This window comes from Mizuhopecten yessoensis, unplaced genomic scaffold (assembly GCF_002113885.1).
Source record: "Mizuhopecten yessoensis strain PY_sf001 unplaced genomic scaffold, ASM211388v2 scaffold716351, whole genome shotgun sequence".
NCBI classification, from domain to species: Eukaryota; Metazoa; Mollusca; class Bivalvia; order Pectinida; family Pectinidae; genus Mizuhopecten; species Mizuhopecten yessoensis.
Window position 1 is genome coordinate 1,068,000 of NW_018480073.1, and position 25,079 is coordinate 1,093,078.

Below are 25,079 nucleotides of genomic sequence, written 5' to 3' on the forward strand. Positions count from 1 at the left end.
TCGAAAACTAAAACTTAAGAATAGTTGACAAAAACGACACCGATGAAGGAAAATGACGTCACAACTCAACGCCTCGTTTTTATTTGAATTGACCGAATATATGTAATGTATGTAATGTAATGACTTGGTTTACATAGCAATATACCGGCCCAAGTTACTCAGCAATGCGTTATTTATTGAAATGTAGAAGGTCTAGTCAAGTGTAGACTATATATGTATAAATAGTGAGTAATCCCAAATATGCAAAAGTCTCGTTGATTATACACTTTCATTACATACTTACTAATAAATACTGTATTTTTGTATATGCGATACGACACAATTGCTCTAACCCATATCAGTCCTCGCCGTATCACACCCCAAAACCCGTATCAGACCTCTCCGTATCAGCCTGCAAAACCCGTATCACACCCCTTTTGAAAAAACATTTCAATTTTCAATTTTCAAAAGAAATACAGATCATACGATGATAGTAGCTTTTATAAGTAAGCATGTAATAAACAGAATAAAACATGCCTTTTCCATATCACACCCAGTATCAACCCTCGAATAATATTAGCCCTCGGGCTGATATTGCAGTCTCGGTTTGATACTGGGTGTGATATGGAAAAAAACATGTATTATTCTCTATATAAGTACGTTATTTCTCTGACCATCAAGTTGAGAATAAGAGAAAAATGCTTAATAGTTCTAGAAATGAAAAAAAAAATACAAATGACAAAACAACATGTGAAACATACAAGTTCATAATAAAATTTATTCTTGTAGTTGTCTTGTTACAATGGTTTCCCTTCACATGCAATCCATCATTCAATATGACAACAGTAAATGGGGTTTGTCGCGTAGTACTCGGTACAATAAACTTGAACATCTAGCGATAAGGGTTGTAAATGTCAAATGAGTGAGGGCTTGGCCAGCGGTAATCTCGGTATGGAAGGATTTATTGAATCATGCATGCCTACTTCAACATTAATCAATACTTCTATGTACCAGACTTATCAGGAAACATTGATATCTAGTGCAATTTGTAATCCTACCTTTACCAGTGTCAGTTACAGGTAAGTATTTAATCTGTCAGCTTTCATAAATTAAAAATATATTTCTTAAATTCATACATCTCACAAATTTAGATTTGATGGCACCACATCATGGTTTAATATCTTAAAGGAGCATCATCATAATTTGCGAGTTCTATATATATATATTTGTATAGTATTGACTAATCAGATATTGAAATTACACATATATTATGAAGTATACAATACTTAATGGAATCTGTTTCAGATCTACGTATGTGAACGTATCTTTGATACAGTGCAATAGGTAAAATCGTTTGGGCTTTTATTCTTTCAAGTTTAAAGTGGAGCTCAACGTGACTTCTTACATTGAAATGTGCTGTTAGGGGATAGGATTGAGTATGTGTTTGATATTCTTGTACGGCCAACCAGTGTGAAAAAAGTTTAGTACACTCTTTTCTATTTATCGAGAAAAAATCAAAACAAAATGGATTTTAGATTTTATGAGAAAGTGACTGTTTGCTTGTGTGTAATATTACAACTAACTATCGGTCAAGGTAAGTTCATCAATTATATATATATAAATATGTATTATTACGACACAAAATTACTCAGCAATGCATATATGCATAATCTATTAAAACTATGCATATACGCATTTATACTGCTTGTCTTTTAGTCTAGTTATCGATACTGTAAATGGCATTTTACTTAAACTAAACATATAATAGAGTTGTTCTTATAATTTAAATGATGTTTGAGGTCTTGTTTTGAATACAATATATATGATACACCGTCTAGTTTTATGTTGAATACATTGTAGAACCGTCTGACGTCTAGATTTGTATCAATAACAACGTAGAAGAAATTGTCTTTTCGTTTTGTAGCAACTGCACTGAAAAAGCGTATGATGTCTAGTGTTTTAACAACTGCACTGACGTTAAGTTTACCACCCACTGTACGAAAGAATCATTTAACGTCTAATCTAAAATCTGAATTGACATTTAGAACTACATTTTATTTTAGAATAAATTTACGTCTAGATTTTATATCAACTTTACTGTAATTTAACGACGATGTCTTATTTTCCATCAACTTAACTGTTTTACAGTTGTGCGCCTAGTTTTGTGTTGAATCAATTTTCGGACAGTTCGACGGCTATAGTTTTGTGTTGACTTGCAAAATTTTCGGACAGTTTTACGGGAGCATTTTAGTTGACACACTGTACATGTATTACATGTTTAACGTCTAGATTTTAGTCAAATATACTTTGTAGAACAGTGTGACATTTAATTTATGTCGAACGATTTATAGAACAGATCGATTTCTGAGTTTGTGTCTTTACATTAAGGATAGTTTAACGTTAAAGTTTTGTATCAAATACTTTGTAGAAGAGTTTGACCCATATATTGTGTTGATTTCATAGTAGGGCGGTACGATGTCTGGCTTTGTGTTAACTTTTTATCGTACAGTTTGACAATGGATAGCCTGACAGAGGGTCCTGTCAGTTTTGATATGTTGCAATATTTTTGATCCGTACAATATTCGTGCATAAAGAAAAGTGATACAAATGACGACATTACTGTTCATGAATGTTGTTTATGCACAGTATTTACAAATTGCAGTTTTAAATAAGGTTTCTTGTTTGTATTTCAGAATGCAGTAACATTACATTTCCGGACAGCCTATCAATATCGGAAGCGACCCCTGCAGGTTGGGACCTTTTGTGTAACTGTGTATATATTTAACTTATTGAAATATCTACATGATTGCTTTGTTCTCTACGCGTTTGCTGTTAATGCTACGTTAGTGGGACGATCACTAAATAACTCTTTATCAATTGCTATTTCTGTGGAGATAACGTTCTCTTACTACTTCAAAACACTACAATACTTCAGACTCATTAACTGAATGTTTCTTTTTTATCGAAACCAAAACATACAATATTTTACACAATAGCATTCCTATTTCTTTTTTTCAAAATATTACGGAATAAAATACATTTTAAAATTGTAATAAAACCACCTTGTTAAATTGAGGATGCTTTCTGCCATTTGGTTCAGAGCTTTATTTGCATACACATACAATTAATAACTTCTGGCAGGATTATGAATGTCAAAACACGCAAGCTTGTCTTTATTCTGCTATCAACAATTTGTTATCTAATTCCCATGACAAGTATGCAATCGTTACTGATGACAAAAGTCTAACGTTATCGTTCTTTGTATGCCCCCGCCATAAAATTGGGGGGAGCGGCATATAGTGTTGCCCATGTCCATTCCGTCCCGTCCCGTCGCGTAGCGTCCCGTCCCGATTCAATGTAAACACTTCATTCTTTGACAGATTTTGGTCAAACTTTATACAAAGGTACAACCCTCCATAAAAAAAAATTTTTGGGGGGGGGGGGGATATAGTGTTGCCCATGTCCGTCCCGTCGCGTCCCGTCCCGTCCCGATTCAATGTAAACACTTAGCAACTTCATTCTTTGACAGATTTTGGTCAAACTTTATACAAAGATCAAGTATGAGTACACTTCGGATATTGTTGCGTTTCACGGTTCCAAGGTCAAGGCCAAGGTCACTGTTGCTATATATAGAAAAGCATCAACTGATTCAATTCAAACACTTAGCAACTTTATTCTTTCACGGATTTTGGTCAAACTTTATACAAAGGTCAAATATGGGTATACCTTTGACATCCTTGCGTTTCACGGTTCCAAGGCCAAGGTCACTGTTGCTATATATAGAAAATCATCAACTGATCCAATTAAAATATTTAGCAACTTCATTCCTTCACGGAATTTGGTCAAACTTTATGCAAAGGTCAATTATGAGGTGTATACTTCGGACATTGTTGTGTTTCAGGGTTCCAAGGTCAAGGCCAAGGTCACTGTTGCTATTTATAGAAAAGCATCAACTGATTCAATTCAAGCACTTAGCAACTTTATTCTTTCACGAATTTTGGTCAAACTTTATATCAAGGTCAAATATGGGCCACCTCTGACATCCCTGTGTTTCAGGATGGTAATAACATACAGGAAAAAACATATGAATATTAAAAAAAACTTGTCAACTTTAAGTGTAGTACCTTGTGTGTGTGTGCATGTTTCAGGATATCAAGATCAAATCAGTTGTAACTTTTTATAGAACACTGAAACTAATTTCACATGGTAGCGGGGGCATTTATGTCTTACAGACATTTTCTTTTTTTTTTAAATCTTTCACACAAATTTCCTTCGCAAAGCGCTCGGTCTTTTGTGCAATTAAATATACAAGAGAATACCAAAGTGTAAACAAAACCGTTATTTGACCTGAAAGTCGATGAAACAATTGAAGTGAATGAGCCAGGAAAGGTGTATGTTCATACTCTTGAAAAAGTACAAGAGGAACAAGACCAAGATCTATTCTATATAATCTCCATCACGATCATCCGATCACGAATTAAGCTAGTTTTTTGGATAAATATACATCAAGAACAACAATGAATAAAATATGTCATTTTATTAAATGACGAATAACATGGCACACATGGTAACAAAAATGTCAACCATGTTGCATAAACATATTTACATGTATTCCACAAAAGGTCGAGCACAAGAATACGCCACAGGATTGGAATGATGTTATCATCATTCCAGTCTAGCGCCACCCAACATAGACAGCAGTCCGTTTTCAATGTTAATTGGTATTCCGACTAATATGCCATCGACACATTTTAGAGACGAGGTGTACTAGAGATCGTGTATGAATTCAACGTCATAAATATAATGATATGTAATGAAATTAAATTCCTGACTTTTTATATATAAAAAACGACATCATACATCATACATATTGGAGGAAAGGGTGGTGACTTTCATTGACAACACAGTAGGTAATTGTGACAGGGTATTGAAGTTACATGACCATTATTGTTATATTTTAGATAAATGTAGGATATTGTTGTAGTGAACTGACCATCGGTATACTGTCGTGACCTAAAACGTCACGTTGTTCATAGTGTAGAAGGGAATGGCTGACTATTATCGTCAATCTGTAGGTATACGCCACAGATTTTGGAAGTGAGGTGATTAATATTGTCATACTCTTGGTAAACGCCACATAAGTGAGGCTATCAGTATTGTCATGCTGTACAGATTGCTGTTAGAGTTTTGTTAGTGAGGTGACAAGTGCTGTCATACCGAAGGTAGATGTCACAGAGAATGTAAGTGAGGTGACCTGTTTTGTCATTCTGTAGGCAAATGTCATAGAGTTCGGTATTGAGTTGAAAAGTATTTTCAGACAGTAAGTAAATGTCAGAGTAAGCGAGGGAACTATTGTCGTAAAGTTTAGATAAATATCAAATAGTTTGTTGTTGAGGTGAACATTTTTGTCATTTTGTAGACAAATGTCAAAGAATTCGGTAGTAAGGTAAATAGTATTTTCAGACAGTAAGTAAATGTCAGAGTTAGTGAGGGAAATATTGTCGTAAAGTTTAGATAAATATCATAGATTTTATTATTGAAGTGACCATTTTTGTCATTCTGTAGGCAAACGTCATTGAATTCGGTAGTAAGGTAAGCAGTATTGTCAGACAATAATTAAATGTCAGAGTTATAGTGGGGAAAATATTATCGTAAAAATCATAGTTTGATATTGAAGTGACATTTCGTCACATTGTAGGTTGATATCACAGAGTTTGTTAGTAAGATGACTATTATTCTCAAACTGTAGGTAAATGTCACAGAGTTTGTTAGTAAGAGGACTATTATTGTCAAACTGTAGGTAAATGTCACAGAGTTTGTAAGTGTCGTGACATTATTTTTGTCAAAATGTAGGCACATTTTATCGGGATTAAAAGTTTGGAAGCGAGGCGACCAATATTATCATACTAATAATAAATGCCATAGAGTTTTTAGTTATCATAAATGCACTTTTATTGTTACACTGTAGGTAAATGCCCTGGAGTTTGCTAGTTAGCTAACCATTGTTATCATACTCAAAATAAAATTTCATAGAGATCGAAAGTGAAGTGAATGATAAATAAAAATATCGAGCCTGTATATGCTTGGGTAAGTTTGCTAATATCGAAGACATTCTGAAGTTAGCTTTAATATTGCTATAAAACAAAATTAAAAAGAGAAGTACTAAATAAATTACAACTAACTAACCAAACAACATAACAGCATCAGCACACCTATCCAATAAAAGTGCGGAAAGGCAATAAAAACAACTGGGAAGATACTAAAATAAAAAAAAAATGGAGACGTAGTAAGGTGTTCCGGAAAGATAAGCAGGGTTTCTAGTTACTCCCATAACAGTGAGAGGCCGCTGGTCGGCCTTTTTTCAATCGGATATGATTTTACCGACTGCGACCTCTCATTTCCGAAGCACTAATTCTTTGATGCAGTTTCCGCCCGAAATCCGGGCGGAACAAAATCGGCTTGAAAAACTCACATAAGTGGTTAACAGTTCATGACAACGATGTCTACTCACGGTTTATATAATATAGATCTCATATATATGTCACAGACACAAATATATAGTATATTACGGAATAGAACACTCAAAATACATGTCCATGTCGTTGTAGCACATCTCTGACCTACATTTAAAACATGACTTCTGGATTAATACAAACTATCAGGGGGGATTTCAAACGGAACGAAATGATACGGAGTTTGTTTGCATTCCGCTTGTGAAACATTACATGTAATCCATTTTTGTATTAACCGGAAAAATCATGGCAAATGCTGTCTGCTTCGCTTCGAGTGAGGAAAAACTCATTATTTATGTCTTTGACATGAAATTTTTCTCATATAATCATGGATTTATGGAAAGGAATATTTATTGGACCCTTTTGACCATTTAAATGTATGTAAACACGATATACTCTTTCTTAATCCGAACTTTGAAAATGTGATAGTCAGCATCGGGAAAATCAGCTATGGGCAGTTAGAGGTTACGCGGCGCCTGTCAAAAGTTTTTCGCCGTGTAAAACCTCTAACATTGTTGGAGTAGGTTTCTAGTATATCATGTAAGAATTTATCATTGTATGTCTACTAAAAATATTAACGCTCGGTAATTTCTTTCAGAGACAGTGATTCTGGAAATCAATATAACGGACTCGGCAACGGATATATGGAAATTATCCCCGCATGATCATTTTAAGTTTCCATACTCCTCCAGCATTTATAAATTATCTTTAGCAACCAAGATTATCGTGGTAAGTATCCATATCTGGCATATAATTTATTTGTAATGTGCATTTTTAATAAAAAATAAATAAAAAATAAGCAAGAATACGTATAAGTGTGAGATGTAAATGCCAGCACGCAATTCTCTCATAAACCAACCCGATCACCTGTAAAAAGGTTGCAACACTCAATATCTGAAGTAAAATCTTTATTCAGATTTCACGCTGTTTAACATCCATCTGGTTACGAAGCGATTAATCCACCGGCTGAGAGAGAATTCCTTTTGTGTCACTCTGCAGATTCGAAGACGTAATAAGCCTACTGTATTCCAATGTGTGATCTTAAGAGGCGAATAAAGTACGGCCAAATGCAGAATCGGGGTTTTTATTCCATGTCTTCTGCGCAGGAAACATAAAGGAAACACTAACTAATCTGCTGCCCCCATTGCAATTCTTAGGATCTATATATTTTCGCTTCTTACTTCTCTACCTTTTCATTTTCGTGCAGTCTTCATAGTCATTCGCCCATTGTCCTCTGCTTAAGGATACTGACGAAACCAACATTTGGTCTACTATACCAGTTTAATTTTGGTCATTCCTCGTTATAACTTCAATGTTCCTGTATTATACTGTGACATCCTATGTGGTCTAATATTTATTGGCCTACCTTAGCATGCCCATGGACAGTTTAAACCCTTGTGTCCCATTGAATGATTTGTGAGAGGCGACCAATGTGGATATATCTGTGTATTTCTAAATAAGTCTTAGTAAAATGAAAGAAAGTGTGGAAATATTTTGATAACCAGAAGATATGAAACTTGAGTGTATGATCATATATTTAATTTTCCCATATGTGATTCATTGTAAACAACAAATAATATTTTTAATGTTTTCAGGGTTGTCAAAAGGAACAGATCTTTAGATTGGACTTTGTGTGTGGAACTCAAAAGCAGGTACCTGAATCTTTATAAAAAAGTTAGTGTTAATGACTTAACAAAGGCACAAATTAATTTCAATATAACGTAATGTCACTTGAGAAACATTCCTAGCGTTGTGTAATTTGAGGCCGTTCTTTGTATATTTTTTTATAATTTACTTATTTATTTGCATACTGTTGTATTTTTTCCTGCAGTCGATGAACATCTCTGTTCAATATTTGGACCAGTTCCAACCTCAATGGATAACAAGCACTGTACAAAACAATCTGAAAGTGCTAGAGGTATGTTATATTATTTTATTTGCCACACTATTGCTTTGGTATTTATATCTTTTATATGCATCGAGACAGGAAACCTTCGGCTTAAAATTGATGGTAAAGTATTCTGCAGAAGTGAAGGCTTACAAACGATCGCATCGGCAAAATGTCAATATCAGTTTATATTTATAAAAATAAAATATCAGCGATGAAAACTCTTTAAATACCAATGTTGGTCCTTTTTTGGTATTTTCGTATGGCTAGTGGGCTAAACAATGGCGCCGAATAGAAATCCTGTTAATTCGTTTGTCGACCTTCTGATAGTCTATTGATTATGAACGATGCTGCATGGAATGCAAGCCTCGTAAATTTTTCCGGAAACAAAACCGTGATAGTTTCACTCAGTGAAATTAAAACTGATAATACTTTGTTTATTTGTTTGTTTGCTGTTTGCATAGAGTGATTTACCTGGGGCAGTGATATTAGATCTAGATGGAGCAGTCCAAGACGCGGATTGCTACAAAGGCGGAAATCATATAGAAGTGGTATCTTATGCTACTATTCCACAGGTAGGAACGTATATAAAAAAGTGAAATAAAATCAACAACAACAACAACAACAAAAAGATTTCTGCTTAAAACATTCTCTACTAATTCCATAAATCTTTAAGATAAGTCATACTCATAGGAATAACAAATATTAGATTTAGACGGTATCACAATTTCCGCATATTCTAATGTTTAATATTAAACAGATGAATATTGTATGTTTATTATTGACAGAACAGTGTGTTCTCTCAATATTAAAATATTTCAAAGCAATCCAGGCATTAATTCAGGTTGTTTTTTATCAATGAGTCACATGTGTGTCCATTTTTCTGTACTTCAGGAAACCGGCTACCTATACTATTTCACTACTGTGAAGTTTTTCAAGAAAGATAATTCTTACATGCAATTACTATGTGCATATGGTTTTATCATAAAATGTAAATTTGTAATCAATTATTTACACAATTTCAGCATTTATTAAATTGATATACATTAATGCAATACTAATCTATGTCAGTATTATTTTTATTGACATTTATTTTGCAAAACATTGTATCTCTCATTTTGTTTTTCAATATTCACTCTTTTTTTACATAAATTTCCATTTAAAACCCTTCAAATTCTGATAACCTATATATTTTTGTTTGTGGCAGAAAGTGTTCTTTACTTCAAAGCAATATACTATAAAATTTTAAGAAATTCTACTGAGAAATGGTGACACAATCCTATTACCTTAAGACGTAATGTTAACGAAAATGTTGCGAATTCTACTGATCACCTAGTAACAGAATTAGTTATAAGGTAACTAAAGCGGTTAATATTGCATTAAGTGCAAGTTTGAATCAGATGGTCTTTTGTCAGGGATTCTATGATATGAAAGAAATGAATATAATATGGTTAGAAAAAAAATCAAACGAATTTTCGGGACTAATTGTTTTATTCCGTTTCTTCTTATAATTATTTGTGAATGTCTTTCATTTCAGCTTGACGCTAGTGAATACTTTGCGTACAATGTTACCAGTAAAAAGGTATATTTGTCTCGTCCGTTTGATTACGACAAGCGGTACTGTGAACCGGTGTTTAAAAGCCAACGTGGAACTAATTACCTCCAATTGATAGTATATGTAAGTATAACAGCGTGCTTCACACACTGTTAACGTATGTATTTTAGCGGCAGAATTATCTTAGCGCATTAATTTTGGCGCTTTTGAAATTGCGCTACATAATGAATGTGCCATCGGAACCTTCTGTATATTGTTTTCTATTGAATATTTTGCGGCTGCCCGCAAATTAATCATGCAATGCGCAAATCTGTTAAAATTTCGTAAATGCGCTAAAATTGGAGTGCGCTAAAATAAGTATGTTTACATTATTTGTTATCTGTATTTTCAAACAATCCGCACTATATAACTGAATGCATAGGAAATGATAAAACTTTTATACAATTATTAATTTTTATGAATGCAAGTAAATATTTGTTCTTGTATGGTTAATATCGCAGATTATTCACCTTGTAAAAAGTCCATACTTGTTTTACTATATTAGGAAGAATTCCGTTACAGAAAAGTTGTCCTAAACATTTAGGGTTTTTCCAATTTCTTTATTTGGAATTTGAAAATTATCGGATTGTGGCAAAAATTCAGTGACAATGACATATCTTTTAAGTTTGTGATAAAGGGCTCGCAATCAAACAGAAGCAGTTTGTTTACAAGTTATATAATAAACTAAAATCATTACTATAAACACTATAATTACAAAGAAAAAATAGTTTGTTTAAAACAATTGTCTGAAGATGCAGAACGCCAAACAAAGTTAGCATTTTACTGTACATGTACCATAATAATAGCAATTACGTCAATTTATGACTTCATTAGTTGTTCTTGTGTCAGAAGAAAGAAGACAATGTCTGCCGTTCTCAATAATACATGTATACGTATAATAGAGCAAAAAGGGTAGGATGACTGTGGAAATCTTTACAACGCTAAAATTTATATATACCTCAACAAGTAGTTCATTAGACCGTGTCAAAAAGAAAATCTAGCTTCAAGGCTACGACGAACTTTTGAGGCATATTAGTAGTACACCAGAAAAGTCAAACCATCTTCTTGTGTAAGCTTATCAATATAGACACGAAAAAGAAAGAAGAAAAACACAACTATGTCAGTGAGAGAATTCCTTTAGAAAATATGATATATTTACTTTTAGAAATGTTAACGTAACGCGCACACACAGGTGTCTCTTTAAACATTTGCCAAAAATTAAATGTGCAATGCATCATACATATGCTTCTTCCCTCAACGGTGATGCTAGGGACCAGTCGAAATAGGCTAGGTCTTAACTACTGTTAAAAGTCAAGGGAAGGTGCATAAAACAACCCATATTTATTTTTTTATTGTTTTATTAATTTCAAAATTTAAAGCAGTACTGGTTCATTTTAAAAGGTTTATTTTTTAACAAATTCTTTCGTGTTGCAGCAAAATATATGTCATTTCACAAACATTCACAGGACTGTTTTTTCACAGTAACCACGAAAGGGTCAAACACCAGTTCTAAAAACAAACAAAAACTTGTATACAGTATTTTCCCTTTTTTAAATGCTTATTAAACAATAACATCACTAAATAATGAAACTATATGATAAATAGACAAAATCCAGTCGAACGCACCGATTGACGGTAAAACAATAACTATTTTCTTTTCCATTTATTGTTCTTGTTTTTCGGTTTCCTTTGTAGTCAGAAGATAACCGCCAGAATGAATCACCATTGACAAGAAATGTGACGTTCGCTGACGTGGACGATGAACCGCCGATCTTTCTGAAGTTCAAAGATTGTGATCGATGTATTTCTCTCTGCAAATCCACATCACAATCGCACACCATTCATCTTGAAAATGACATCCAGGTAATTCCAGCTCCTCTCCGTCATTTGTGGGTATTCATCTGAAAATGAAGTACACAACAATTACTTTGTGTACAAATTGGTGATGTTTGTTAACAATTTATAAAGGTATAAATACGTATGTCACAAAATAAGATAGATGAAATAAATGTTTCATGCGACTGGCAGATTCTCCTGACAGAGGAGAGAACAGTATTTGATATTCAATGAAATTTCTTGGTCGGTTCTTTTTACTTATCCCTAAAAGAGCAAGATATTGCATTGATCATCCTTCATTACGATGTGTCTGAACTGTGTTGCTTGGATATTGTTATCAGATGTAGATTTGTATTTTGATTCCGTAATTAACTTTCCCATCACTTGTCAGGATATACCACTCTTTTTCGTGTTTTCTACACATGATCTTTATAATTATGACCATTTATGATACCTTACTGGTATCTTTTTTGTACATTTTTAATTTTCTTTACCATATTCTATGACAATCGAAACAAAATATGGGGGGTTTCGCCAATACACGGACCAGTTCGTTTGTGTGGACAGACTGGTTTGTCTATTTTTAGATATACATTTTTCGGTGATAAAAAATTACGGACCTTAAAAAGTTAATAAATGCATTGAATGTTTTTGCCAAAAGTTCACGAGAAAGTAACATATCTAGTCAAACCGGTTGAACTGCTTAGTACACAAAAAACTACAAAGGACTTGATATATCTATTTATAAGATTCTCTATCAGATCAATGGTGAGGAAATAAATTTCCTGCTTTCCATGGAAGAAATCATAAGGAATGCGACATATGTTTAAAAAATGTTCTCACTTACCTTGATTTATTGCTAATTTAATTATACTGTAGGAAATCTAACGTATCTCTAAACGTACTAAATTTTCTTTGCAGAAGAATCTTACTTTCGATGTGTTGGCGAAAGACTTTGATACAGCAGATGCATATTTGGAATACATAATTGTAGGAGGTATGACGAATTTTAATATTTGACAATGAAGTAAATTGCTAGTTCGTTAGTCTTAAATTCGGTTTGCTTTATTTTCTTTGTAATTTTTTTTTGTCACAATAAATCATAAACGGAATTCGCTTGCTTTTTTTATACTACATTTTTATATTTACTTCTGCTTTTGATTGTAGTAAATCCTGAGTTCCTGTGGAGACATATCGACATTGATGCTGATAATGGCACAGTGTCTTTCCAGCTATCAACAAATATCCTGAACAGCGGAAATGACACCAATACCGTAGACAGTATAAACATTTTCCTACAGGTTAGAATGCAGACTGTGTGATCTTATATTTTGATTTTATTTGCTAGAATATGACACAACATTTCGTGAGGCTATATAATAGATTATTCAATATAGAACTTAGATGGTATTTTAGTTAAAAAATCAATATAATTGTTTTTTGCCATTTTGGAGTTTTGTATTTGTATTTTTATTTTATGAATTACATGCTAGTTAAGAGCAACTGTTTAAATAAAGTTGTTCATATTATCTCATTTCCATACCACAACTTAAATTGTACTACACTTAGATTACTAAGTTCATATAAATTGATATTAAATTTAATATTTATGTGCAGGGTCGTGCCGTCGCTTATCGATGACATATACCTGTATACTTGACTAGCTGTGGGAGATTGTTCTCATTTGGCGGTGCATGGACAATAAACGGCTATTTATCTACACCTCATAAAGACACGTTTGCCCCTTTTTACCTAAATTTATTTAAAAATAATGTATGTATTACTTGAACATGTTCGGGTAGGGACTTCTACTTAATCGAACCTTCCTAATCAGGTCAATTATGTCCCATAAGAAAATATCCGGAGTAGCTATTTATTAGTTTAAATATAACGTGAGTTTTGCTTATCATGATGCATTAATATTTCATCCAACAACGAAAGGGGGGAGGGTTAAGAAGGGGAGGAGGAAAAATTCAATAACTTTCTTTAATTCATAAAAAAAAGGAAAATTAGCCATTCTGTATTTTCCCAACAAAAAGCATACAGTAAATCATTGATATGGAGTGCCTTGTTCCATTTGCCATGCATACCGCATAATACAAGATTTCAAGGTTCCGTAATATTTTATATAAATTCTTTCATTCGTGTCCTCGATTTATCGCAAAAACCCTTATAATACCAACATTTTTTTTCCTGGATAAATTGTGGTAGCATATTGGAGTTTCGCAGCGTGCATTTTAGTTAATCATTAATAATACAAGATGGTCGCAGAAAGGTTATTTTTTCAGACAGACAGTCTTTCTGTTTGTCTTTTTATTTTATTTACATTTTTAGACTGTATTACATTTGTTTTACCACACAGATATTATTTTGTAGGTCAGAGAAAGTCACACCAATCAAACATCGGACAATATGACCTTGACATTTATGATACTATATCCCACCCTTCCTACAACAATGGCGTCTACTACAGCTGTTACAGAGTTAACTACGACCTTTGACCTTGCAGCGGAAACGACCTCTGACCTAAAGACGAATATTACCGAAACAAGTACAATTACAGACGTCGATACCACTACTGAAGGTTCGACAACTCATGAACAACGGTCGACAGATGAAGTTACCAAATTATATACAAAGACGACAACTGAAATAGTCATTTATCTTTTCAAAGCAGATACAGAATATAAAGACTTAGCCACTACTCTTATGATCGTTCTGGTCGCCATAGGTGTTATAATTTTACTTGTTATCACTGCGTACATAATCTACAAATGTAGACAACAATCGGATAAGAGACGTTCGTCATATGCCACGCGGTCTTCTCCATTTGTGACAACACCGTGACGTCACTGGTACTGCTTGTAATTTGAGGTAAGTGTGCAAGCAATGTTCGTGTCAGTTAATTTGACATCTAAAACATTTTCTATGATTATTTTCACAAAACACATAAAAAGTATGATAAGCTATTGGTTTATTATATTTTATTTCCTTTTATTTGCGAAACATCCGACATTTTGTTTATATTTTTTCATTCTGTTTTACGGCCAGTTAAACGCGTAGGTCTCATTTTTTTTATATGTATGTTTTAATGCGACCTCACTTTATCAGTGTATACATATAAATAATTCACGTTATGTTGGCATAAAGGTAAATCGTTTCATTAATTATCACCGATATGCAGCAGACATTTTAATACGTGTAGATATTTTGCTAATTTAGTTGTTGAAAGCATTTAGTTATGAGTTGCTGTGCTAGCTTTTGTTTATGACTTACGTTCATGTTTATTTTGTAGACTATTTGAAAAAAACTATATAACACTTCATTATAAATCATGGATGAATCCAAAATCGACATTACCAGGTGTTTTTCTTTACACAGTTTTACAAGGAAACATCCTATAATGAGTATTGGATTGTTATTATATTTCAATATAATTTAAATGGATTACATATCCATATAATTTAAATGGATTACATATCCATATAATTTAAATGAATTTTACCATATAAAAAATACATACATGTATTGTTACTCAGTGATGCTTTTATGGTAATGAATGTATATTTCTTGCTCCATTAAACAAGATGAATATAAACATTCTTACGTGTTGTGTCAATGACGAGGTGTATTTTCAATCAAATTTTAATGCGTTTATTATTTCATCTTTGATTTATGGATTTTTATAGGGTTCCGTCAAGCTTTTATGTTATTTATTTATTTTTTACAGGCAAAAGGTGTTTCGACCAATCAAACGTCTGACAATTTTACACTTGTTCTCGTTGTGGAAACTCCTAGTGCAACGGATGCTATTTCATCTGATGATGGCGATTTGCCTGTGGCTGTCCTTATCGGTATTTTCGTCGTTGTTGGAGTAGCTCTTATGCTTTTTGCTATCATCACTATCATTCGCGTAAGACGTACACCCAACAAGACAGTATACAAGGTGAAGGCAGCTAACTCAAACACCAATACAAACAGAGAAGTCACTGAGTACGTAAATATGTATGATGTAAATTTCATTCTGAAAGATGCTGGCACAGCAGACACTAGTGGCGAGGCTAACAATGGTTTAGTTGAAGATGAAATCAGTGAAACAAATGACTCGAAAGGAAACGAAGCTAACATTGTGGATGCTGAATCATATGAAGAGCATGTCACTGAACCGGAAGTAGTCGACCAGGAGGAAGTCGCTGGACCTGATGAATATCACGGATTTGATATTGATGACGTCATTGGTGATGATAACGAAAACAACGACGAAACACTCCATGAGGTAGACTAAGGATAGCAAGACGGAAAAAGCAATGAAAGGTGCCTAGTTTCAAATTCAAAATGTGGACGAAACATTTATGATAATGCAATCTTCCCTCCACTATTGAAGAAGGACAGAAAAATCTAAACGCAAGGGCTAAGATCATTGCTTTCTAGCCTGAGGCTTCACTGGGTTAGAATCTTAGAATATTATCGGTTGTCACTTCAATTTAAAGAGTAGACTTCATGATACACTAGCGTAGATTGCATGGTTTTTCAAGTAGATATTAATGATTTTTTTCATGATCTGCTATTTTTGACATCAGTTATATTGATTGTTTTTCACGTCACAACGTATTAAGACAAATTGTACACTCATAATAAGGGTAGACACATATATGTTACTACTAAGGAAATGGGGTTAAGGGAAGTTCTTGAAATGAACGTAATCAAATTCGTCATAGTGTTTGGTATTGAGGTGAAACACAGTTAACTGCGCTTAAAACTTTTCAAATCGTTTGCTTTAGAATTTGCATTGACCCCGTAGGTTAGTAACATTAAGAATATAGGTTTACATCGGTCCTTTAAATAAATCATCAGCTATATGTCTTTAAAACAAACTAATTTTAATTACAATGTGTATGGAGGTAAAGGTGTTATTAACGTAACGCAAAGAGCAAAACCCTTCACATATTTACAGACAAAATCAAAGAAGTTGTGGAATTAACTGAAACATTTCGTTATCAGATATTGAAATGAACCAAACTTAATAAAAAAAAATGAAAACAGCGTACTTAAACTCAATAAATAGAAAGAGAAATTTGAGGTTAAAATAAATATCAATTAAAAATTGACATCGATGCGTTAAGGGACTTTTGAAATAACAAGTACCTCTCCAAAATTAAATAAAGGAGCCATGAAAATTCTGTGTAAAGCAGTAAATAAATGAAATAACTAAGAAAAAGTAAGTACCCTAAAACTAATATCCAAATAACTAACCTTGGTTCATTGGTATGAAAAAACAGTAGTCAGACTAAAATGTCACGATGTGTTTGAGTCAGGAAAGACATATATTAGACAAGCAGAATCCGAATGTTTGAGTACTAATTTACACTACTGAAAAATAAGAAAACAATGCATGAAAGTGTTTCCATGAAATTCCGTTTTAGACTATCATTGCTTTATTGTATTGATATTGAATTATACTGAAAAATAAACGTAATACTTTCCTTTTGTTTTGAAGATCGGTTTTGTATTGCATGTTATTGTACTAAGATAGTTTTTTGTTTATTTTAATAAAGACTCGTGTATGCTCTATTTGTAAGAGAGCCAGTTTGCTTTTTGTATTAGACCTTGTGTGCTTTCCTCTTAATACAGGTGTTTGTATCATAATTGGTAGGCAAACTACTTAAGTGCATTTTAATTAGAACCGATATGTTTTCTATTTTCCTAGAACCAGTTTATATTGTATTTGTAGTTTTTATAATATTAGCATTTTTCTGTTTGTATTAAGCCAGTAATATGGTGTGTTCGTGTTATAATTTGTATTTGCTTTTTATCTGTAATAGACGTGTCATACTGTTGCTATAATGGTGAGTTTGTACTAGAACCGCTATGTTTTTTATTTGTTTAAAAAAACGGAATAAATGGTATTATTTTTGTATAAACATCGAGTTTTTCTTCGGGGCGTGGCGTTTCCATACACGAACTTGCATTGGAACAGGTATTGATTTCTTTTGATTTCTTTGATTTATTTATTTTAGGACCATCACGGATTTATTTGTCAAATATGAGTTTTTATTAGAACCAATTAACTTCACCTAAGTACGAGTTTCTATCATAACTGGTATAGCTTCATCTAAAGCACGTCTTCGTGTTGAAACCAATTACTTTCATCTAAACGCGTGTGCTTTTTTTTATCAAAACAGAAACATCTACTATTAAGATAAAAACAGATAATTGTATTTTATATTTGGATAAAGATATTTGTTTGTTTTTACTTGACTCAAGTGCGATACACATTCAATAATTATTATGTCGTTTAGTTGTGAACACATGTATGTACTTTTCTTGCATAACTATCATTTATTCCCTGTGTCTTTTTAACTATATATGTTTGTATTATAATATTCAATAAAGGTGATGTGGCGTTTGAAAAAATGGCTTTGGCCAAGTCTCATCAAATTATGATCTTCCATTCAGCATCGATCTTAATTAACTAAAAGGTCATATAACCTTTGTCACTATTGTGAAATATTTGTGTAAGACATTTTAAAAGTAATCTTCCATACAGATTTGTAATATTTTGTATTGTTCGGTCGTAAACAGAGACCATGACATTCAAATATTTAAATTTTCCAATATATGAATGACATATCAAGATGTTGGTGTAGTTCTATTTCAATCATTACTTAATAACATAATTTTCATTTTGTGAAGCTCTAAAGGATCACCTTTATAGCACAAAATGTTAATATCTCACAAGTTTTCGATGGAATGAAATTTAAAGTCGTTTGATAGAGATTATAACTTCAGTGCGAATGATGACGTTACAAGGCATGGAATTGAAGAGGATAAGAATATATGCTTAAAGGTCTACCGACCGGCGTTCTGTATTGATTAAGTTAAACCAAATAAGGTCATTAAGAGTAATGTTGAACAAAGTAACGAGATGCAAATTCAAATTGTTTACTCACGTACATCGAAAGAAAAAGAACAATAGTAACTACGAGATGTCAATATTTATACAGATATTTCCTCTATTTTTTAATTATTAACATCCTCTTGACCTGAATACTCGGCCTGTATTATGCGAGACTATTCGTTTTATCTTAATTACATATCGGGGTATTGACAAAGTGTCACCTATCAGGTACATCCATATATTCTTAGTTTTAGACGCGTTAATGGAAAATAAATATTATGATGGTATTCTCTCCAGGATAATTAGTAACTCTTTAACAAAGAAAGTACTTCTCATTCTCATTTTTTTTATCCTCACAACGAATATTATAAATAAATCAATTATAAAAAATCAATTAAAAAAAAACCGAAAAAAACTTGTTCTTTTTTTTCTCTTTTGGCGAAAAGGGAACAACGACAACTCAGTTTGTAATGGATGATCAGACGACCAAACGATCGTTCATGCATAGGTGACGCCATTTGTTACAAACCATGAAGTTACCTTTATACCAGTGTCCATCAACGTGACCGTAGAAAAAACGTGAGTTTGGAGTCCGCATCGTCTATCCACGCATTAGCGTCCAAGTAGTAGGATCCTACTCCGTCCATAGTTATTGTTATCTATCAAAACAAAAACAGATTTTAACATCACATTTATACAACATTTAACACAGGGCCCTATCCAGCTCGAGTACGGAACCGTAAAGTGCTTTGCAATATAAAGATGCACAATGCATACAACAGTTAACTTTATCAGTCAACGCGACTTGCGGCGGAATATGCAGGAATCGCCTTAAATCAGGAGAAAACTACCAGCCCTATGCCACCTGGCGAATACCTTCACATGTGTTTATGCATGCGAGAGTGCAGCAGCTGTATTGTATTTGTTTTGTTGTGGGACCTTGCGTCTGAGGCGTCATTGTTTCATGGTGCCATCTCATTGCATGTAACAGTACAGAATGTAGGACTTACCACAGTCTACATATATGTTATACTCTTTCGGGTAGTATACGTTGATTATGTTGTTCTCTAATAGCCTCATTCAATGGCGACTTCGGGTACTTAACCCTTAACGTATACATAAAATACCGGAGCATTATATCTGCCCATATTTGCTTTATTGGCGACATTTGAAAATTATGAAACATTTACCTTGAAGATTCATTACGATTGTTGTACATGTATGCGGGTTCATTTTTTTTTTTTTTTTTTTTTTTTTTTTTTTTTTTTTTTTTGATTTATATTAGTGATATGATGAACTCGTATACCAAACTTCCAAAGTGGAATTATTTTCTGCGGATCAAGGTTTAGTTGAAATAGACTGACCAAGAAACTTGGGAAAATAAGAACAAAACGAAAAGGTGGTTTTACAGGATTACTACCCCGACAAAGTTACATGTCATAAGCCACCTTGGCTTGTGTAAGCGGATGCAAACTCAATTATGATAATACTTACGAAATTATTTGACAATTAAAACTAGTGAAATAATTGGTAACACGTCCAATTGCCAGGCGAGCAATCTTTAACAGTGAACACCCAGTAAGTATAACAGCTAAATTAAACGTTTCAGTTATAATAAAACACCCTCTAATAACTAAGGTTGAACCCGTTGAATTTGATTTTTTATTATAATGAAATATTGTTAAAGCAATTATTCATACTGTGTAGTGATGTTAAACTTTCGTATTTGTTTTTTCAATTAAGTAAAGAGGACTGTATTTCACACAACATCAATATATATATATATATAATGTAATACATGTTCTAAGTTTGATAATTCATGTGTAACACCAGAAGTATCCAAATGAAAGACACCAAGATGTGCTACATGTCCTACGATTATCGAGTGTAATACTTTTATTTTCAAGAATGGTTTGAAATTTACTGTGAAGGTAAATATGAATTGTAAATCAAAAAATGTAATTGATGCAATAGTTTGTTCTAAATGTGGTGATTTTTACATCGGTCAAACCGGTAATGAACTCAGAACACGTATGACTGTACAAAGACAACAAACTAGAACTGATTCTTTACGAAATCTTCATGTTAACAAACATATTCATGAATGTGCTGGAGATAAATTTAATGTATTACTTTTGTATCAACTATTTTCATCAAACACTATTTTAAGAGAAACGAAAGAAGACCAACTAATCAAAATATTAAAACCAAGTCTCAACAGGCCACACTAACATTTTACACAAAATTGTCCACCAATCTTGTGTACTTCGTGACGTCACGTTACTATTGAGTGTGATGACATGTAATTGTGACGTCACGACGTTGTTCTTTTGAATAAACCTAAAGAGCCATGTGAAGGGTGAAAGCAGCTAGGTTTTCAGTCGGTCGTTATTTATTTTTTTCTATATATATATATATATATATATATATATATAATACTAACTCAACAACGTCCGCAATGTATATTCAATTAACTCCCTATACAACTAAATCCCTATACAGCTAACTCCCTATACCACTAACTCCCTATACAACTAAATCCCTATACAACTAAATCCCTATACAACTAATTCCCTATACAACTAAATCCCTATACAACTACGTGTAACTCCCTATACAACTAACTCCCTGTGCAACTAACTCCCTATACAACTAAATCCCTATACAACTAAATCCCTATACAACTAACTCCCTATACAACTACATGTAACTCCCTATAAAACTAACTCCCTATACAACTAACTCCCTATACAACGAACTCCCTTTACAACTATCTTCCTAAATAATTGACTCTCTACTCAAAACATACACCAATTTACAGATATTACATATCGATACTCGTATATACTGTATACCGGGGAAATTTCGCCCAGTCACATCCTACGCTCTACGCTAGAGAAACCTGCATTCGCCCAGTGTTTATTTTGGCCCTTCACATTCAATAACTACGTTTATTGTGCTGTTAACAAATGTTTACTCCAATGATAAATTTTCCTCCATTAAAGAGGACAAAAAGGCGAAAGTTTAACTGCTGCAAAACCTTCCCAGTGTAGTGTTTCATACCGCTTATATAGGGAAAGCAAAACTATTTTTCTATACCTCAGCGTTGTACAGGACCTCACAAATATATGTACTTTACCGATTGAAGTTTCCATGCAGGGTTGGAATCTGTTCCGTCATGCCCTACGTCCACTTTATAAAGGGGCCCAACATCGTCCGTGGTTGTCTGCAATAATAAAGTTAAAGTTGGAAGTATGATATTTTCCTTTGCATATAAGAATACAGTATTCCCCCCAGATCAGAGAACATCTTAAAAAATAAATGCTGATGAAGCATATACGAAAATAAGAACGTGATATATGAAGAAAATTAGAACATTAGGCGACATGGACACTTACACAAACGGTGCCGAAACAAGATATTCTTTGTAGTAATTAATTGAAAGTTCACCCTCCTTGGTTGTAAGAGAGAGAAAAATCTCAACGAAAGAGAGTTGAATTATAAATGTTTAGTCCGAAGCTCTGTCAAGCCAGACATTTAGGACTATAACTCCCAGTGTTCAGTCTTTTCTATCTGGCTCCAAAAGTGGGGCGAAACCATCATTGCATTGAATACTAGTAAACATTGTACATCAGTATATACATAGTTATAAATACGATGTGAAAGGGTGAAATGGGCTAATATGACTTTTTTTCGGCGAGGACATAACACTCGGTGAATTTGAATATTATCGGCGAAAGGCGAAATTAAAACTACCCTAATTTGAATTTTATCGTGGAAAAGCGAAATCAACTATGGGCGGATATGAAATTTATCGGCGAAAGTCGAAATCAACACATCGCGTGTATGAATATTATTATTGGCGAAGAGCAAGACTAACACAGGGCGGATATACATTTTAATGGCGAAAGTCGGAAGTTTGACTGGGCGAAAATTCCAAGTTTACAGTAAATGATTAACAGAAACACACATACAACATAGCTATCTGTCGCTCCAATGTTGAAATTCTTGGTGAGGGGAAGATATATGGTGGTAATACCATAGTTACCATACATAGTAACGTATATCTTAGCACCTGTTCCAGCGTACGCTTCATTAGCCGTTGTCCACACTAAGGTGTACACGATATTGATTGGTTTACCTGTATATAATAAACAAAAAGATACATTTAGTAGCATTAACTAGATCAAGTTGTAATTGTAACAAAAACCCTAACAAAAGTCCTTTAAATAATCCGTGTGGTAGCAAATGGTGATTTGGTGTGATCGGATGGCGCAATGAATGGCGCTCTTGCCTTTCACCAAGGCGGCCGGGGTTTGATTCCCCGATCGGACGTGACCAGGTATGTGGTCACTTGCCCAACCACGTGGGTTTCCTTCGGATACCCCGGTTTCCTTCCACAGTAAGACCCCGCGCGCGTTAACATCCGAACCAACAAGAGTGATTAGTATAAGTTGTTAAATCTTGTTTCATAATTGTTGTTAAATAAATAAAGTTTTAAAGTTTAAAGGGTACCTTTATGATTTTCCAACTACCCAACGAAAGCAGCTAATCCGGTTGACCTATTCTACAACCACCACTTATCCAGTGCAGCCACCACTAATATGGCTATTCTCTGTGTTTAAGGGGACGTGTGGTCCCTTTCCTGTACAAAACAAATAATCTAGCAGCTTTTGCCTGAAACCATGTGTAACAGTCAAACCGCTTTTTCCGCTACCCAACGACAGCTCATCCGGTTAACCTAATCTACAGACACCACCAATCCAGTCCATCACCACTAATATGGCTATTCTCTGTGTTTTAGGAGACGTGTGGTTCCTTTCCTATCCACGGCTGTACACAACCAAGTAATCTAGCAGGTTTTACTTGAAACCATGTGTTACAGTAGAACCGGTTTTCCCGCTATTCAGCCTATTTCTTTGAGGACAGACTAGTATTTCATTCTTTTCAATTGCTTTTCTAATCTATTCACTTTTTAAATTTTTACAGATATATAGATGATCGCCATATTTGTTGAAACCCAACGTAGGGAGATTATCAGAAATCTTCTGTCAGTTTTTTCTATTTTTCAGCCATGTCGGTTCCGTTAACTTTTATAGTTATCGACTGCCTAAAATATACAGTTTGAATAACAAAGTGTAAAACGTCTGCACAAACTAGTTTTTCTTACAAGGTTTCAAATAAATAAATATTTATTGACGGCATCTGGATATTTTTTAATTAAGATTCTCTTCAAAATGGTTCCCATCAACATGACTTAGTATTTTTAATCCGATATGTCAATCTGAAACGATTTCGGTCGTGGCGTTTACTTGTTAGATAATTTCTCGAATCTGAATAAAATATTAATTTCAAAAAAGGAAGTGAGTAATTGTGGCGAGATATTGATATATTCCGATATAAGATGTCATGATGATACAATGAAATTGATAGTTTTACAAATCTATTTTATAATACTAGATTTAATGAAAGGTTATATATCTGCAAGACTTGTCCAATTAATTCTAAGTCCTGGGCCCGTATTCATGAAACCATTATCATGCTCAAGCAGGGATTTTGTGCTCAAGTCTAATTTCTTGTTCCAGTTAAAAATTATTTAAAAAAATCTTATTTTGTTTAAGTTTGGGACAAAAATTTAAGAGGCTTATAGCCGAATACTGTTTTCAATATTTAACTTTTCTATCATTGACATGATTCTGGTGAGTTACAGGAAGCTTGCATGAGCACAGAATCCATGCTTGAGCATGAGAACAGTTTCATGAATACGGGCCCAGGATATTTTATAAAGTAAGCCGAGCGTCATAACAGTGATTTTTCCTTATAACAAATATGTGGCAATATCTCGCATCATTCCCGTTGGTCAGGTCTGTATCATGCTGTTTACCAATATTTGATACTTTGATATATGTTTGGTAGCTAATAATTAAATTAAACTATTCACTAACATTTACTCAGTAGCCATTGTTATCATGTCATAACCTTTGTACCAGAAAATGGGAAATTTCCATGACGTCGACAGCAGTTACGTTGGCGGAATTATGCAAATTGCCTTGGGCACGCCGTCATCAACTGTAGCTGTTGGAGGAGTTCACCAAGACGTATGCAAATTTCAGGCTGTTACATTTATTGAACTTATCACACGTACATATATTTTGCAACTGAGCTTTGTATCCCGCTGATAAGTCTAAATATATAAAATGGTAACGATTCATTCACAGAAAGTATGTAAATGTAAGATAGGTTTCTATCTAAGACAGGTGATCACTCGAGTAAATTTATCCTAAATGGTTTTCCATATAATCAAATGCCATGTGCTCAAATATCACCTCATAACCTGTCTAAAATAGAAGCATATCCCTGAAATGATCTTAG

The 25,079-nt window shown here is 33.6% G+C and overlaps 1 protein-coding gene across 1 annotated transcript; it reads left to right on the forward strand.

Annotated features, from left to right (window-relative positions):
* The first annotated feature begins 1,457 nt into the window (after window positions 1-1,457).
* Window positions 1,458-16,094, forward strand: LOC110443560. Its single transcript, XM_021487838.1, has 11 exons — window positions 1,458-1,573; window positions 2,673-2,729; window positions 7,090-7,220; window positions 8,087-8,143; window positions 8,323-8,409; window positions 8,844-8,954; window positions 9,917-10,057; window positions 11,669-11,836; window positions 12,731-12,806; window positions 12,977-13,110; window positions 15,540-16,094. The coding sequence occupies exons 1-11, from the start codon at window positions 1,504-1,506 to the stop codon at window positions 16,092-16,094; spliced, it is 1,587 nt and encodes a 528-aa protein (XP_021343513.1). The 5' UTR covers window positions 1,458-1,503.
* The last annotated feature ends 8,985 nt before the right edge of the window (window positions 16,095-25,079 follow it).